The sequence below is a fragment of the Crocodylus siamensis genome, chromosome 5 (genome assembly GCF_052110815.1).
Source record: "Crocodylus siamensis isolate JL-2025a chromosome 5, ASM5211081v1, whole genome shotgun sequence".
Classification (NCBI taxonomy): domain Eukaryota; kingdom Metazoa; phylum Chordata; order Crocodylia; family Crocodylidae; genus Crocodylus; species Crocodylus siamensis.
In genome coordinates, this window is record NC_143399.1 from 177,219,422 (window position 1) to 177,238,909 (window position 19,488).

General features: G+C 40.9%; 1 protein-coding gene across 1 annotated transcript in view; it reads left to right on the forward strand.

Moving 5' to 3' along the window:
- Positions 1-19,488, forward strand: part of MALRD1 (MAM and LDL receptor class A domain containing 1) — a 500,931-nt gene that overhangs the window by 94,838 nt on the left and 386,605 nt on the right. The window contains exons 13-16 of the mRNA XM_090049813.1: positions 6,596-6,748; positions 6,920-7,025; positions 9,951-10,318; positions 12,783-13,204. Coding sequence (XP_089905939.1) covers positions 6,596-6,748; positions 6,920-7,025; positions 9,951-10,318; positions 12,783-13,204 — 1,049 coding nt within the window. The remainder of the gene's footprint in view (positions 1-6,595; positions 6,749-6,919; positions 7,026-9,950; positions 10,319-12,782; positions 13,205-19,488) is intronic.

Genomic DNA, 19,488 nt, shown 5'->3' on the forward strand with positions numbered 1-19,488 from the left:
CAGCAGGAGAAATAAAGTCGCACCCCTGTCCTGAGTGGAGGGGGAGAAGAGCTCCCCTGGATCTGATTGAAGACTGTAAACTATTAGGTTTGGAAGACTTCAGGGGTGGAGCCCTGGAGTGTATAAAAGGAGCTGTGTGCCCAACACAAGGGGCAGATGGAGTGAGGGACTTATGAGTGAAGCCAAGAAAAGCTGGGGAGCTCTTCGTCAGTGGGCAATAGGCCCAAGGCTTCTGAAGCTGCCACTGGAGCAGCCTTGGGAGTGGTGCGAGACCACTTGGGCTGTTGATGGTGCACAGAGACCCAGCCTGGAGAGCGGCGTGAGACTGCTCAGGCCCATCACGGTGCACAGTTCAGTGCACGGAGCCCAGGCTTTGGGAACTGCAAGCAGTGACACGAGCCTGCAACCCTGGCAGGGCCTTGGGGGCCGCAGTGAGGCAGCTCAGGCCCCATCTCCCAGCAAGTGGCCAGGTCCCAGGGTGGCACACAGATCTGAACCTTGGGAGCCAGGAAGCAGCGGAGGCTGCTTGGGTTAGCCACCCAGCATGTGGATGGATGGATGGAGCCTGAAGGGCCCAGCCCATGCTAAAAGAGCCCTCGGTGCCAAAGCCAGGGCACAGGGAAATAGCAGTACTGCAGCATGAGGCCCAGCACCCAGAAGCTAGCAGCGGTGGTGCAGCAGCTGAGAGGACCTGAGCCCTCAGTGCCCCTAGTGGGGCACATGGTGGGGAGGAGCCCAGTGGCTTGGGAGAGGCCTGGAGAGGCACTCTAGCAGAGGAGACCCCATCGAGCTGCACCCTGACCTCCGCCACCTGAAGGAGTGTGAGTGATTGGGCCCTTGGGTCCCACAGGGGAAAGATGTTTGGGGTGGGCAAACCCAGAGAAGGGGTGGGATGGGCAGCCCCCTGCCTAGTCAGGGCCCTAAGGGGAGGGGCCCTGGTGCTTTCTGGACACCTTCCCCCCCCCAAAGGACCCCATTGGAAGAAGGACTATCTCTTGCCAGGGATCAGGGACTATATTAAGGAATAGTTGTTATTAAGATTGTTCATGTTTGTGCCTTATATTTTGTCATTGAAATGCTGTATTGTGATGTTGTAAATAGTGTCATTTAGGGTTTGACCTTGCTTACTGGTTAATGTTCACTGTGTAAATATATGTATATAATATTTAGTTTTATGTTTATGTGTATTATAACCCAATAAATTGTATATAGTTAAGAACTTTGGGCTTGGGCTAACTCTATAGAGGAAAGAGGGATCTGCTCAAAATTCTGGAGTCCCTCTCACAGCACCCGCTCCTGCCTACCCATCCCATCCTGTTGAGAATAGGGCACACCCTTGGGTGTATCCGGGTTACACTTACCTCCAACACGGTTTGAAAAGGAGCTCCAGCTGGGTGGTGTTCATCTCCTGGCTGCTAGCAGCAAACTGCTGGTCTTGCTGCTCAGAGCCCTGTTCTTGTAGGGAACCAGTGGGCCCTGTTCCCAATCAGGCAACTTGCAACCAGCAAGCTGCCTTGCTGCTGCTCACGCCTCAGTGAGTAGCAGAGCAGACCCTGTGCTCTTTTACACCTACCTACTCATGCAAACAGGTCTATTGAATTCACTAGTACTACTCATAAAGCAATGTTCCTCCATGAAAGACCAAATCATGAGAAATAAATAATATACTTCCCTTTCAGTTCAGTGGGGTAGGAGCTGTAACACTAAATCAGAGCAAATTGTATATGTATACATCACAAATAAGCACAATTTTTCTAATTTTCATTAAAATATTTGTTTGAAGGGGGGTTCTTTTTCATCAAAAATAAAATCTCTCCTTAAGGTCCTTTTGTAGCATTTCAAGTATTTTGACTGTGGGACTTCATAAAGTTTATAGTAGTGCTGTTATCATGGTTATATAGCCATGATGGTCCAAAGAATGCATGAAAGCAAGGTTTTTGTGATGTGAGACAGTATTCTTTATTAGAAAAGAAGTTTCTTTCTGAAATTGAACCAACAACTGTCCAATAGTTGAAAATAAGACTGAGATCTTGTGAATGATTTTGTGTTGATAATACAGGTGAAAGAAGTTCCAGGTTCTATTTTTAGTTCTACCATTAAAGCCATGATTGACCTTGAGTGTGCTACTTAAACATTTTTGCATTTCAGTTTTCCAACTTGAAAAATGGGAATAAAATATTTACTTCCAGGGTTTTTGTAAGGATAAGTTTATCAATTGGTTTGGTGTTTTAAGAATCTTTGTGATCCTTGGGTGGATCAGTATGCCATTGAAAAATAATAAAATAAGTTTTATCATGCAGCAACACTTGCCCATAAAAACTAGGGCTACATGAAGCTTCAGTCCCTGATTTGATTTGGTGGCCAAATCTCTGAATCCTAATTGAATCAGGAGACCCTTTAATCCCTCTGAATTGAATGGGAACCCTCCAAATCGATTCAGAGAGATTCGGAAAGATTCAGTAATTCGGACATAGACACAGCTTTAAATGTTGTTGTTTTTTTACATACCTCGAGGTACCAGGCGGTTCATGAATGCTGAGACGCTGGGTGGGATGGAGCATCCCAGAGGAGTGTGGGGGGCTCTCCAGTGCACTTGGCAGCAGACCCAGAAGTGGATCAGAGCCGCTTCCGGTCCACTTCCGGGTCTGCCGGTGAATGCACGGGGGGACCCCCACGCCCTTCTGACCCTGTGACTAGTGCCTTCTGGGTCTGGGGGGATCACCTGGGGTTCCCCCTTGGCCAGTTGCTGAGCTGGGCAAGTGGGGGCGGGGGGCACACGCTCCGCAGCGGACCCAGAAGTGAACTGGCAGTACCAGGAGAACCCACTGTTGAATTATGGTTTTTTAAAGAAATGTCTGCCTTTTTTGTTTTGTTTTTTTAAGGCATCCATGTTGCTTTGTTGTCTTTATTCATCTATCAGTTCCAAACACTAGTTTTCCTCCCTGAAAAGAAATTTCTTCTATACACTTTTATTTTTTCCCCAATGGGGTGCCCTCATGTCCTTGAACTTCTTAGTCTTTCAAAATGTTCATTGCACACACTTCCTGTATACCCTTTTCTTTAATTTGCATCATACACTTCTCAGTCATATCTGGATGATCTATTTTCACCTTAATTTCAACACTAACATTATACCTCTTTATTTCATAGTTATAATCTATTTTTAATTAACACAGGACTGATTTTCCACATATCTCCACTTAGTTCCATTTCCTGAAAAATTGTCACACTTGTATTTTTAACTGATTTTTTTTTACAAGAATAGTTTATATAATATGGAAAGGACACAAAAATACCTGCAGTCCAAATCTAACAGTCTTGCGAGTACTGTGTGGGTGGGAAGAAGAATCAGAGGTAGAGAAAATGTAGCTTGTATATGTATTTAAATGCTTACAAAATTTAACTGTAAAGGACTCAGTTCTGCCATTGATGTGATTTGTTCTATTGTCATTATTATCTTCAGCCTCATTGTCTGTTTTCTGATAGCATGAAATCTGGGTTCCTTGTCTCATTGTAACCCCACTTTTTTTTTAACCTTAAAGGTTTGATTTGAGTTTTAGCTCAAAATTTGAATCTTATTTTATCTCAATGCCTTCAATAATGCTTATATTGAATGTATGGTCTGCTGCTTCCTTTTTTTATGTTCCATCTCTGTAAAAAGTTTGGGATGCATCTCATTTGAGTTTGGAGACTTACCTGTTCCATCTTCTGTATTTACCTCTTGGTGTAACTATCTGTGTCAGAAATTTGTCATTTTCTTTCTTGGAACTGGGTTTCATATTATTCCTGCATCCCTAGGTGAGCAGAAAGTAAAGCAAAAATTGCTTTCCATCTTTACCTGTTGTCTTCCCTCACAATTCAGTTCCCTCAACAGACCTTCATTCAACTCCACCAATCCTCAGAATCCTTGTAGATTTGGAAAATATTATTTGTCTTCATTTTATTTTCCTTCAGTTTTCTCTTCCTTTCTGTTGTTTGTCATACGTGCTGTATCTTCTTTTTGCATCAGCAGCACTATTGATTTATATATTCCACAAGCACTTCTACTTTCTTTGATCTGTTCCTAAATATCATTGTGTTTATTCCATTTCTAGGTCTGATTTCTTAGTGGTATTTATATAAACTATTTAATATAACTATTTGCTAGGCCTCTGCTTCTCTAAGGCCAAATGTAGTACAAGCCTTTAAAATATTCAAATCGGGAATCTGTTACAAAATGATTCACTCAGTAATTGTTTGTTCATTATCAAGAAGAACAGAATATTTAAAATGTGAAGGTACCTTTACCTTCAATTTTTAGGATTTTCAGCATCAAATTCCTGTAATTTACAGCAGTAAGTGATCACATAGGATTGTGGTCTCCATAGGCATTGAGTTTAAAATGGATAACTCCTGTGTTGTAAACAGATGCAGCTAATATTTTTGGTAGTTATGGCATATGTGGTACTTTTCTGAAGCTATTTCTTAAGAAGGTGAAGGGTGGTTAGCCTGGCCACAGATGTTTTTGATATGGTTTGATCCATGCTATCTAAGTAAGAAATAAATTACTGCATACAAGTTTCTCACACATTTTTCCAACATTTCCATTAAAAGGATGTATAACTTTTCATGAAATTGAAAAGGGAGTTATTTGAGAAATTTATATTTTTGAGCATTCAAGTCCACTTTTTAAAATTTTAGTGACATATTTATTCAACCGTGATCACTTATTTATTAGTTGACTTCAACACTTGCCATTTCTTCCCTCTGTTTTCTTTACAGTTGCCTGAATTTCCAGATATACCTAATTTAGCATAACACATTCTTAACTTTTACTCTTGCTTTAATGTAATGTTAGCATGTTGGGTTTGTAGGGCTTAGTCTACTACAAAGTAAGATGGTCTTATAATTTATATGCTTATAATACTTAATGTGTGTGTCTACATGAAACACTTACTGTGCATTAGCCTAATAACACTGCACAGTGTTAAGCTAATGCACAATAAGCATCACAAAATAAATGTGTGCTGGCACTACTGCTCAGTCACTCTAGTTATTGAGCTTTTAGATAGTACTTTATTAAACAAGTATGAAACTAATACACAATATCTAAGGCACATTAATGAACTTATAAGCATGCCCATTACATACTTACTAGTGAATTGCCTGTCAAGGATGATGGGGGCAGGGCGGGCAGGGACTGAGGGGGGGGAAGCTTGCTAACCCTAGCACTAACCTCCCCACCATGCCGCCTCCATTTCCCATGAGTAGAGGGACAGGGGGAATCTTATCCCGCCGTCTCCTCCATCCCCCTCCACTAGCACCCTGTGCTGTTGCTACCTCCATGGAGAAGGGCTGGGGAAGGTGAGTTCAACGCCACTGACCTTGCCCCCCTGCTCCATCTCCTCCATCCCCACCATCATAGCAGTGCTCCACCACCTCCAGGGAGCAAGGCCAGTGGGTGGGGAGCAGGGAGAGAGGCCAGCGCTGCTGGCCTCGCCCCTCTGCTCTGTTCTTGCTCTGCTACCTCCGAGGAGCAAGGCTTCGGGTGGGGGCGAGGCCAGTGCTGCTGGCCTCGCCACCCTACTCTTTCCCCTCCATCCCCACTGTTGTAGCAGTGCACCGCCAACACCACTTCCTGTCTGTAATGCTGTTGAAGCACCCTAATTTGTTGTTTCAGTAACCAGAGTGCTACAACAGTGTTATGGACAGACAGACTACGCCCTTTATTCTCTTAGAATTAGGCTCAGAAGACATGTGTTCAATTCCTAATTCTGATACAGACTTTCTTCATGATCTTTGCAAGTCATTTGATCTTTTTGCCTCTTTTCCCTATCCTTTTCTTTCTCTGTCTCATGTATTTACACTTGTAGATTTTTCAGACCAAGGAGCATATTGTGCTAAAGGACACTGGATGCATTTACATGTGTAATTAGCATATAGCAATAAACTCTAGTGCATTTCACACCAGAATGTATTGCTATTTGGTGCAGTGTCTACCTGTGTGCCTAGGACTACAGCATGTTGAACCGCAGTGGAGCAGCCCCAGCTGTAAAGGGATCCAGGGGCTCAGCATACCAGCCTAGGGCTGCTCTGCCCCAGCTCAGCATGCTGCAGTGGGGTGGGTTGGTGCATCAGGGTGCTACAGTGTGGGGCTGGGCAGCCAGCAGCTTTTTCACTATGAGGGCACCCACATAAGGGTACCCTCATGCCCCAGCCAGCCCTGGTCACTATTTACTTGTGCATTTTAGCGCACATAACTACTCTGCTGTATGATTGTCCTGAATAGGTTAATTAGTTTACTGCACCCTACTATGGGCACACATGTAGATGGTGATGTTTTACTGTGGAGTTACTTAGTCTACTCCACAGTAATGCTCACAAGTACAGGTGCCTACTATGTGCTAATGTAATGTAGATAAAAAAATATTCCCCTTTCCTTATAATGCCCTTTTCTGGTTCTTTTTGAATAGCGACCTGGTTCATTGTTGGCAAATCAGGAGTGCTCCCTTCCTGTGGAGCACTCCCTTACAGTTGGAAAGGTTTTCATACTTTTGATTAGTTACTTGTTATTATTTTAAAGGTACAAAGTGAACTGTCTCTTTCAATATTTCAGCTGCTAAGTGTGACTTTGAAATAGACAACTGTGGCTGGTCTGAAACTGTAAGCACAGATGCATTTGACTGGGTAAGAAGCTCCAGAAGTGGTCTTCCATCTGCCTTTCAGAAACAAGCTCCTGCACGGGATCATACCTATAACAAATCTGAAGGTAAGACATTGACAGGTCCTGGAAGCATATACACTTGCATTGAACTGCCTACTATTAAATAAGATTTAAAGTGGGGGCAATGACCTCTTCAGAAACCTTCTATGCGTTACGCTTGCTGCCTTCTGGCCTGATATACAAAAAGTTGTTTTCTATTTTATTTTATTTCAATAGGTCACTTTATGTTCATTCTGCAAAACAGCAGCAGCATTTCACAGGTTGCTCAGCTACGGAGCCCCAGGTTCAGTCAGACTGGCTCAGATTGCACCGTTTCTTTCTGGTATGAATTAATTTTGATTTTAAATGTATGGAATATCTGGACTGTAATTGAAGTTAGAGGTTGCAATAGTACACATCTCCCTCTGCAGCATTTACTGCTTCTTTTTCTCTTTAGTTGCTAGGTGTTTGTTCTAACCATTAATCAAAAATAAACTGAAGCATTTAGAAAAGCCTATCAGGGGCCTGAACAAGTAGTACAGCCTGGGCTAATTGCCTAGTGGGTCATATCTGCCTGGGGCTTTGATTAGCAACCCTAATTCTGCTAATGACTTCAACTGGCCTGTTTTTGGACCTCCTGTTGGGCTGCTGGGAGTACAGCTTCCCCATTCAGCTCCAACTGTAGCTGCAGACTCCAAGGCCGCCAATGGTTCTTGATGTAGGTCTGTCCTGGCAAGCCTCTTTGATCTAGTACTCGACAATGTCTGACCCTGTTTGCTCTGTTTCTGGACTCTGACTTCTGGATTTTCCCTTTTTATTTAGTAATTCAGCCAATCTGGACCTTGCCCCTGGATTTTTATGGGATTTGGTGACTTGGTACCTGATCCTTGTGGCAGGCCAGCAGGGGACACTCCTGCGTTGAGCCACCCACCTCACTACACCCGACCACCTTCCAGGCTCCGAGTGCCTCCCTAGGGGAGCCTCACATCTAGCTGACCCTCCTCCTGGAGCACACTCGCTAGCCTGGAGGTAACATAAGCTGCCACCACCCCAAGAAGGGACTCTCTCGGCCCTGTGTCCTCAGGGAAACACAGGCCTAACAGTCCTATGGGTACTCGTCACAGTACAGGCACTTAGGACACTTCCTCAAATCGGAGGCCAAAAAGGAACGTCTCCCTTAGTCCGCAGGCCTAAGGGGCCTCTTAGGCATAATTTAGACCCACCCCTCAATAAGTCTCCTGCACCAGTCACAAAGGAGAACTTTATTGATTACAGGGGTAGGGTGAAAATAAGGAACAAGATAGAGCAATATCATAGAAATCCTATAGAGCAAAACAGTCTGGCTGAGGTAGCCTTTTGATCATGCATCTGACTTACTGCTAGCTATATAGCTAATCAGAACTCAAGTAGCTTACTCACAAGCATCATCCGGAGGCTGTTGGAGATTCCCTCTGGAGGCAGGCCGTTCCCAGCTCATGAGTTATGGGGGAGAGAGCCAGTTTCAGATGGTAAAACTCCTCTCTAAATCTGAGTCCCCCGCATGGCTGCTGCCCCCTCCTCCTGGGCAGTCTTAACTTATATAGCCCCTGTGACCTCATTCACCTGGTCCAATGGAGGCCAGCACCTGTTGGCTGTCAGCCAACCAATTTGAAATACATCACTAGTTGCTGGGCAGACTCTAGCCCACCAGGTAGAAGCCCCTCACCCAGGTAGGTGATGCCAGTCATGTAGGCAGAGGGAGCAGGTTTCCCCCTCCCTCAGGAATGTAGCCAGCTCAGGTTACCTAAAGGGATAGGGTAAAGGTGTGTTTCCTTTGCTGGGCCCATCCTAATCACATTGTCACAGCACAGAGATTTTGGGGAGAAACAAGGTGGCTTCCTGCCACAATTCTGACCACAGAGTGGGGCTGTGTTTTGGACTCTGGCCCTGTCTCTGCCCCTCGTCTGGTGGTTTAACCACTAAGCAAGACTACTGCCCATATGTCTCATGACAGAGCCCCCATGCAGTGGGAGGTAGTGGGGGAGCAGAAGAGATTGCCCCCCCGCCTGGCAGCAGCTAGTGAATGCCGGTCTCTTTTTTTATTAAAGAGCCAGGAGGCTGGGGCTGGGCAGGGCAGCCACTGATGGGCCTGGGAGAGTGTGTGTGTTGGGGGGGGGGATGGGGCCTGTTTGATTCAGAGTTTTGGTTGATTTGGTGGTAGCCAAATCTCTGAATCAGATTTGGCTGAATCAATTCGGGACAGTGATTCGAATCACTGAATTGAATCACTGTTCCCCAGATTGGCTGAATCCAAATTGAATACTAGCCACATTGCACAGACCTAGTAGACATGTCACATTAGGAGTTTTTGGTTGTGTTCCCTGTCCTGTCTTTTTGCCTTCTGTGCAACATTTGAACCATTCACTTGTCTGTTTTTCTGCATGTCAGATAGGTATAGTGCAGGGATAGCTAAACAGAGGTCTCATGAGTAAACAGGGTGTTCAGTGAAATTTAAATTTAGCTCCTGAAGAAGGAGTATTTTCCTCATTCCCTACCTATCTTTTATTCTGAAAAATCATGCTCTGACAAGTTGTTATCTGAGTGGGCACAGATAATCGATTCTGAGGTGTATATATATCTTAAGTTTGTCTTTTGCATCTTTTGGCCATGTCAAGGCTTTTGTTTGTGACTTGAAGGGTTAGATAGTTTTTGCCATCTTAGGAGTATTTACCTACCTCACAGCTATTTGGAAGTATTATGTTTAGAAAAGTGCTTGGAGATCCTCAAAGAGAAGTGCAGTAGAATTGTAAAGTAGTATTAATCATTACTATGGATTGAAAGCATGTTCTTGCATTCATTAAATGTTTGTCCTTCCTTTGTTGAAACTTTTAAATTATTCCTTGAATTAAATTCATAATGGTAATATTTTGCATCTGAGTGAGCCCCAATCATTGCTTAATATAAGAAAAATGTCTCTATCTAGCTGTGGATTATATCTTAATTAAGTATGCTTCCTCCATCCTTGTCTTAACTGCTTCAGAAAAGACCAAGATTCACACACCACCCAATCCTGTCAAAAATTAGATAAGCTAATATATCTGTGGTATAATAATGAGATCATATAGAGAATGAAGTGAATTGCCTCTGAGATGGATGTAAGCTTTGTGGGCTTACTTCATTCCATTAAATTAAATGGAGTTATAACAAAGGAGATGTTGGTCAGTATATGTAAAGTAATTTGTTCTCATCATTTATACCTTTGACTTTTCTGCTTTTTTCTCTTCTAAAGGTATTACAATTATGGTCTCTCAGTTGGAGCAGCAGAAATGCAACTGCACATTGATGGACTGAAGGACCCCACTGTTCTCTGGAGGGTATACTATAATCAGGGTTATCAATGGCTAAGGGCCTTCATTCAGCTTGGCCGCCTCCGTTGGCCTTTCCAGTTATCATTAGATAAAATTAGCCTTGGGTTTTATGATGGTATTTCAGCGATTGATGACATAACATTTGAGAACTGTGCTCTTCCATCTCCAGCAGTAAGCTGTGACACTCATGATCATTTCTGGTGCAGAGACACGAGGGCTTGTATAGACAGTTCATTGGTTTGTGATCTTGTGGATAACTGTGGGGATGGATCTGATGAGGAAAATTGCAGTAAGTACTATAAAATCTATTCTTTATTCTGTAATAACAGTAGTCCTATTAAATTCATCTCTGGAGTAAGTTAGTTCTGCTTCTATTTTAGTCCAAGGAAGGCAAACCTATGTACACCAGAGTCAAATATAGCTGTTGCTGAAATAGAATCTGAAAATTATTCAGATCCCGTACACATGACAAGCTCCAAAGAACAGACTTTGGAGAACCTGAGAATAAATACGCGAAGGTCATTCTTGTTATTGGAAAAGTAGCCATACTTATGTCACTTTGGCAAGATACAGGAGGGCACAATATGTTATTTTATATTTGCTTGCTACCATATTTAATCAAATCTAAGATGACCCTCAAAAACTAGAATTTATGCATGGAAAATTTATAAATTTGTTATAATTTTCCATGTATACGATCTAATTATTAAGGGGTCATCTTTAATTTGTCCCTCCACCATTGTAGGGGGATAGGTGACAAGGGACAGGGGGGAGAGAGGTATAGCACCCCTGCAGCTTTCCCCCTGCTTGTACCTGACTCTCGCAACCTCAGCCCCCCCTTTCCCCTTCTGCATCTGATCCCCCTCCTAACCCTCCCCCCAGCCTGTGATCCCCCTTCCCTTCCAGCATCTCCTTCCTCCCTCCCTCACCTTCCCCCAGCCTCTACTCTGCCCCCTGCCTCTAATTTACACCATCAAGCATCAATTTCATTCTAACCTAGTGCAAAACTTTTACTCTTTTTAAAATAAATAATTTTACCTTAATCTGATGGAGCAATAGGTAGCTCACTAACAACGTGCTTTGCTAGCACTCTCAATTTAAAATTTAAAAATAGTAAACAGATTTAATTTTGCCTATCGATTACAAGAGTTATGAACCTGGTTCTAATTCCTAATAGACCATCTAAATATGTAGTCTCTTCCCTTCCCTCCCCCCTTCCAAGATCATATAAAGCAGCAAAAATCTGACCAACAGATCTTCAGAAAAGGTTATACACTAGGTTCCCAGTACATAAGCAATAGAGGAGGGGACTGGTGGTATGGTAGGAAATCACTGGGCAACAGTAGAACAGAGGAATTGATAGGTGAGAAATGAGATGAGAAACTATGTAAATTGGTGTTTGCACTAAAGTAGACCAGATTGAGCCATTTAAAACCCTTTAAAATGTAAGCTTAATTTCTCTACTGCATTAGAATTAATCACTGCAGTTTTTCTTTAATGAAGTTTACTTAACTGATGTTGAACATGATGGTGTGAACAGTTCTCGACACTAAGTTATATAAAGGGTTCTTCTGAGTACATATTATGAATTCTACAAATGTAACATCCCCTCTCTCATATTCCATGCACACCATCATTGCTTTTTCTTTTCTGTTTGTTTCCTCCAAATTTCTTCCATATGAAATGAAATAAATGTAATGGTTCTAACAGTATTGATAACAAAGCTCTGAGCATTCAAGGATGAGCATTCTGTTACTTGGGGCTGAAATTTTGGAAGGAGTCTCATGAGTACCATTACAACCAAACTTTTTTTCAATTTGACTTTTACTGAAACGTGAATCCTACCCTAAAGATAATATGATCATCAAATAAAGATCTAAACACTTATTCCTCAGCCTCAATTTCAGCTTTGCCATGTATAAAATGGGGATAATAATTCTGACCTTTTCTTATAAATCACTTGAGATAAACAGGAACAAACTACTAGACAATCACCTTGCTGGCTAGACAATCACCTTGTTGGGGTTGTTTGACCCCAGTACTCTTTCCTGCCATGGCAGGGGGTCGGACTTGATGATCTGCTCAGGTCCCTTCCAACCCTACTAACTATGAAACTACTATATAAGAGTAAGGTGATATTATTTGTTAAAATTTCATAGAAATGGGAAAACCAAGAGAGACACTTTTCTGGGGCACATAGATTTGTTTGTTTAGGAATGAGCTACTTGGCATAAATAAGGTATTTTGGTTTGATGTACGTTTAACTTTACTGTATGTGTTATACCAAAAAAATCAGACAGGATAGTTTAATGATCTCTTCTGGTCCAATTCTATGAAAATATGGAAAACTGGCAGTTGATAATGCTGTTTTGGAAGCATGATAAGAATGTAAAAACAATTTTAATCTCTTTCTATTAAAAGAGAACCTCATCTCTCTGGACAAGACTACTGTATCCTTTTGAATGTTTTCTGAATGCTTTATATAGTTAAGTTTTAACTTAGGGCCAGACTTTACCCTCAGATACTTTAGCATAACTGCCATTGACTTCATAACTTGTATTGATTGTGTGCGTGTGTTTCCACATTTATCTGGCAAAAAAAATACTGCTCTCAGTTTTTGTCCACGCTGGTTTGAATTTATTTCATTATGCTGAGGGTAACTCTGAGGACAAAAAGGAAATTATCATATATCATTTTATCTGATATTGCATACTGTTTTCCTTTGACAGATTGTTTATATTTGCATATTTCAGACCCTGAGCTACAATGTAACTTTGAAAATGGGCTGTGCAACTGGGAGCAAGACACAGAGGATGACTTTGACTGGATCAGAAAACAGGGCCCAACGCCAACGTTTTACACAGGACCATTAAAGGATCATACTTTTGGCACAATCAAGGGGCATTATCTCTACATGGAATCCTCAGAGCCTCATGTGTTCCAAAATACAGCAGCTTTGCTCAGTCCGATCTTTAATGCCACTTCCCCTGATGGCAATAAAACATGTATTTTCCGCTTCCATTATCATATGTTTGGAAAGCAGATTTATAGATTGTCAATCTTCAAGAGAATTGTGAGCAATACCAAGGGACGTCTGCTATGGTACAAGTTTGGAAATCAAGGCAACAGATGGATAAGACAAACACTCTACATTACTAGCCCTGAGCCATTTCAGGTATGATTCTTTTAATCTATGATGATTTTGCTAGAACACTGCAAAATACCGAGAGAATATAAGATTACCCTAATCTAAAAAGCAGTGGAGGAGGACTTTTGATGGAATTTTATTTTGAAACCATCTTGTTAAACATGTTCCCAAATCATTTGTTTTGTGACAACTCCATGATTATAATTTTTGAATGAAAATGCACGGATTTAAACATCCATTACTTCTCATTCCCCCTGAACTGAATACAATGAAATGATGAAAACAGCTAGGTACTAATTATGATCCATTAAAAATGTGAAGATACAAAGAGTTTCCCTTACATTTTTCCTGAAAATATTTTCCTGTAGTAAATAAGAACTTTTCTCTATACGACACCGTACTAAATATTTAGTACAAATATTTGGGTGAAAAGCTTAATATTTACATAAATTAAAAATACCCATCAGTTGGTAAAATACATATTTTATATAAAGCAGAATTCTACATCTAGTCCCATCCCCTCCCCGCTTTTTAGGTTGCTATGTTATAGAAACTTCATTATTTGATTTGGATCACAGATACAGAATAATTCCACCGGATGTAGTTTTCCAGCCAGGTGAAATGAGATAGACTATGTTTCGGGAACCCTTTCTAGCACACTCCCTGTATGGGGTGAAAAAATTGGATCCTAGATAGGCCCACTCAGTCATGATTACAGCTTCTGAATTGTATATGTCTCAGTTTCAAATATGAAACAACCATCGTACAATCATTGCCCTCACGTAGGTTCATAATTAGGGGCTTCCAGTAATCAATAGCACGTGCCCTGTTCATCACTACCCCATCTCTGTAGGATTTCCTATTGAAGAAAAACACTTGCATACGTTTTCTTTCATTGTGGCAATGTTATTGCGCATCAGTAACCACACAGTACTTTGGGGGAAGGAAAACAATCTTGCGGAACGGAAACCTAGAGAAATGGAGGTTTCTATTCTGCTGAAGCTTTCATTTGCCTTTGGAACCATTTTAGAGCATTCTTGCTTCATCTACCTTCTCTGTCATTGACGACTTTTTAGTTTTATTTTTGGATTACTATTATCTGGCTCCACAGTGTGCAGAGATGGGGAGTAGGCAGCCTTGGGCTTCCTGCTCCCCATCTCTGCATTTATCCCAGTGCACACTATTTTCATGTGCTTTGCACTGCTTTTTGTGACCTTTTTTTTTGCTATTGGGAAGTCCCCATAGCAAACTTTGGGCTGCAAATTTTCAGCAGGGGGCACATTTTAACTTTTACCATGTATGGCTTGTAGTGCCACAAGCCACACATGCCTGCACACCTGATGCAGCCATGATCTACAAAATAAATTGTCATGCAGTGGCACTTGCTTTAGGGTAAGGAAGGGGTGTGTGAGTCAGTCATGGCAGAGGCATAAGCAGGTTTTCCATCATCAGCACTGACAGCAATAGATAGGATGACAGTAGCGGCAGCTGCCAAACTTACCTATATTCTGAGTTGGTGCCCTGGTGGTACCCTTCTTGCCTACCCCTAATGATTCTGCTGTTTGAGTGCATTTACATTATGTTCATGTTAAAGCACCCTTCTGCATCACAGAAGGAAATCTAAAGGTTATGCTGAGTGTCAAGAAGGGAAAGATTACACAGAGCAAACTTTACTTGAATAGTTTGATTATTGTTGAATATAGAATATGGTTATGGACTTGTTTTTGTAATTATAGTAATACGTACTTTAGAGTGATCTTTCTGACAGCTGTGTTGTTTTGTTTGATCTTCTGTTTTTTGGAGTGAGAGTTCAAAAGCAATTGCTTATTATGATGTCCACCACTATTTATTTCTGAGTTTTGTTTCTAGAATAGGGATTTTGAGAATGAAAGAGTTTAATCTGTAAGTAGAAAAGTACAAGTGGCAAAACATGTCTGAATTGTATAGGAGCCAACATGTTTCGGAATGTTGGTATTTGAAATTGAAAAAAATGTTTAGAAATAAACCATTTAATTTCAGAGTGTCCATTAGGCAGTGGTGATGTTGTTGGATGGAGCTAAAGGATTCGCTCCAGTTTAGTGAAGGAAGAGAAAGTTTGATAGTTTGCTGCCAAAATGGGATAGTCATTTTGAAATTTAACTTTTTGCCCCATCATTCTCATGTTTAATGTAATTGCTGCATCTTGTGTGATATCAAAGACTATTCTGATAATTTATTTTAGTGTCTGTATGAATTTGTTTTCCATGTGGCAACATTAGCAATTTGTTGAATGTATTTATTACTTTCTTAGCTAGCGTTCATAAACTCTTGGGTTTTTTTAATTTTAAGTAAACTATCGCCACTTTGGAAAATTCCTGTTAGGTGGGAAATAACTAGAATGAAGTCTTTATAACTCAGGGGTCTGCTTGAGCATTAGTGAATGGGTCAGTCTATAATATATCTATAGTAATTTGTGGGTTCACTCAGGCAGTAGCCCTCAATTAACTTGAGCCATATGAGCTCTCTTTTCCTATCTGCATTATGCCTTTTAGCTAACAACACAAAGCAAAGCCCTTCTACAAATAGGTCTGTTGCAAATTGTCTTTCTTTCCAGAGTTTCTTCTCCGTAAGGGCATTATAAATAAATAATGTGGTGCAGTAGAGTCAACACCAGAAACAAGGGAGTATGATATTGCTGCTGCTATTTATCTTGTACTAGGGGCCTGAAGCATGTGGGGAAGTACTGAATATGCTTCAGAAAGTGGGGTGGGGTAGAAGACAAGTAGTTATGGGTTGTGAATTTAGCAGGGCTTTCAGATTTGGACTGGATTACCATTGAAGATTTAAGCTAAATTGTTTACAGGCAACAGGTGTGGACTTCACAGGGAGATCTGAAGTATGTAGCCTGTACTTCATGGTTTTCTTCCTCCTATCTCTTTCTCCATAGCTGCAGGACTCTAGTTTCCCATCAGGTTTCCTGCAACGATGCAGTAATTAAGAAGAGACAGGTTATAAACTGCCCATGAAATATGCACTAGGACATCCCTTTAGGTAGTTTTATATAGTCCCTCCAGTTGCATAAAAGTTGTAAATAAGCGACTACTACAGTGAAGCACATTGTGATGTCTATTCCTCATTGTTTCCACATCTACATCAATAAAATATTTTAGGTCAAATTGACATTTTGAAATGAAAAATCTGAAGTCAGAAACCTTAGTGAGGTTGTAGGAACAAACCATCCCAATGTGCAGGAAGAATAACAAATGTGGCTATAGACTAACTTAGCTTAGCAGAGAACTCTTTGGTAAGCTAAACACAAAAAGGAAACTTACAAGAAGTGGAAGCTTGAACAAACAACATGAGAGGAGTATAGTAAGAGTATTGTGCAGGCATGAAGTCAGGAAGGTCAAAGTGCAGTTGGAATTGTAGATAGCAAAGGATGTGGAGGGTAACAAAAAGGGTTTCTACAAGTATGTTAGGAACAAGAGGAAGGTCAGGGAAAGTGTGGACCCTTTACTGAATGGGGGAGGAAATCTAATGAAAAATGATGGGAAAAAGCTGAAGTACTTAATGCCTTTTTTACCTTGGTCTTCATAGGCAGGTCAGCTCCCAGTCTACTGCACCAGGCAGCACAGTTTGGGAAGAAGGTGAGCAGCCCTCAGTGGTGAAAGAACAGGTTAGGGACTATTTAGAAAATCTGGAAGTGTACAAGTCCATGGGACCAGATACAATGCATCCAAGGGTGCTGAGGGAGTTGGCTGATGTGACTGCAGATCTGCTGGCTATGTGGATGCCTTTAAGAGTGTTATGTATAAGTTGTTACATTTGCCCTGGAATTGCAGGAGGGAATGGCAGAATTGTAGGTAGAGTACTGCTCTCTGAATAAACAAGATTTATTGTTTTATAAGTTAGCTCCTTAATCTTTTGAGAAATACATGTGATACTAGGAGTGGAGTGCAAAGAAAGATAGAAAAATGGAGCATCTCAGAATTTCAGAGGAATTAAATCTGTCCAGCAATGCAGCAGAAAACTGGAAGAAATTTAAGCAGAACCATGTAGATGACAGCCAGTGGAGCTAGAGAGAAGGAAGATTCAAGGTAACCATTTTTTTAAAATATGGCAGTCCCAGAAGCTTTGTCTCTTTACAATATCTTACAACTCTCAGAAGCAGAACAGAACAGCTATGGCACAGTAATAAAAACATTTGAAGAATATTGTATACCCAAACAAAATAAAACCTTTGAATGGTATAATTTCAATATGAAATAGCAGAAAGAATGTGAAACAATAGAGGAGTTTGTTAAAAACCTTGGACTGCTGAGCCAGACATACAACTTTGGAGACCCAAGAGTCCATGGTTAGAGACCAAATAGTACAGGGTATAAGGGATACAAGCCTCAGGAAAACACTGCTAGAGGATCCTGAACTTAATTTGGAAAAGGCCGTTAGAATGTGTCAAGTGGCTGAGATGACAAATACCAGGCTACAGAAGCTGTAGGAAAAAACAGAAAAAGCTGAACTAGATGAAGTGACAAGACTGCAAAAACTTAAGGCAACACAGAAACAATACAGAAAGGAAGATCTCACTATGAAGCCTGCAAGCAGAGGCCAAAGAGAATTGCTTGAAGAAACAATGGTTAACTGCAGATACTGTGTGGGTTACCACAAACCCATGCAATGCACTGCAACAAATGTAAAAGATTCAATCACTTTGCAAGAGTTTGCAGAAAGGATGCAACACACAGGAAACAGCAGGTGCATGCTTTATTCAATAAGGAAGAGGAAGACGTCTCATTAGCACGATGCAAGAAAAAGCTCATTCTTTTGGGGATTGGACAATCACCCTGGACACCAACAGACTAATGGTGACTTAAATCCGATACAGGGGTACAGATCAAAGTAATGCTGGAATACATTATTAAAAAAATCAAAGCTAAACCTAATATGAGAATAAAAAAGTGAGACTTGGAGCATATAATAAGAACATGATTGCAACCGAGGGTGTTTGTGCACTGCAAGTTAAATACAAGGGTAATATAGTAAAAATTCAGTTGGTAAGAGTCCCAGGAAAGCTCTTGCCAATTATTGGGTTGTGAAAGCATAGAACTCGAGGTTTGATTAAGAGAATGGACACCACTGAGAGACTAGAAATCAAGAACATAGAAAAAGAGTTTTATGATGTGTCGCAAGGCATAGGGAAACTGTCAACTGAGTAAAAGATAGAATTAAGAGAACGAAATACTCTTACCATACATGCTCCAAGAAGTGTTCCTGTTTTACTAAGGGAGAAATTGAAAAAGGAATTAGATAGCTTAGTTAACATGGACATAATAGAAAAAGTAGAGCAACCAACTGCTTAGATTCATTCACTGGTGATAATAGAAAAAAAAAAAAGATGGATCCTTGAGAGTGTATCTGGATCCTAAGCAAATGAACAGGTACATCAAAAGGGAGAATTTTCCCATTCCCACAAGGGAAGAACTTTTTGGCAGAAGCTAAATGTTTCTGTACTTTGGACTCCTCTTCTGTGTTTTGGCAAGTTCCCCTAGAAAAGAATAGCACTAGATTATGTAATTTCAATATGCTTTCCAGAAGGTATTGCTTTTATATACTTCCTTTTGGAGAGTGTTCTGCATCTGAAGTATTTCACAGAAAGGTGTAGCAAATTTTTGAAGGTCTTGATGGAACTATGGTTTATATTGATGATGTATTAGTTTAGGAAAATACTGTGAAAGAACATGACTTGAGGCTAAGAGAAGCACTGGAAAGAGCTCACTGAACAAAACTGAACAAACAAAAATGCAAATTCAAGGTAAAAATTTAACATATCTGAGAGAAACTCTCTGAGAACAGGGTGCAAATTGATCCTGCAAGGGTTAAAGCCATTACAAACATGCCACACCTTACAGATAAGAAAGCAGTGCAAAGGGTGCTGGAAATGATCAATTTTTTAGAAAAATACCCACCTAACTTAGCAGAGGAGACCAAACACCTTTCATCTCTCCTACAAAAGCATGCTCAGTGAATGAATATGAAGCTGAATTTAAAAACTTGAAGGAAAAATAATGAAAGCTCTGGTACTAAAATACTATGACCCTAAAAGACCCATTCAGTTGTCAACAGATGCTTCTAAAGAAGACGTTGGAGTGGCTTTTCTTTAAAAAAACATAGGGATAGCTGGAGACCAGTAGCATATGTATCTAGGGCACTCTGTAAGTCAGAGTGTCTATATGCACAGATTGAGGAAGAAAGCTTAGCTCTGGTTTATGGCTGTAGGAAATTTCATATATTCTTCTATGGGAAGCCTGTGATAGCTGAAACTGATCATAAAC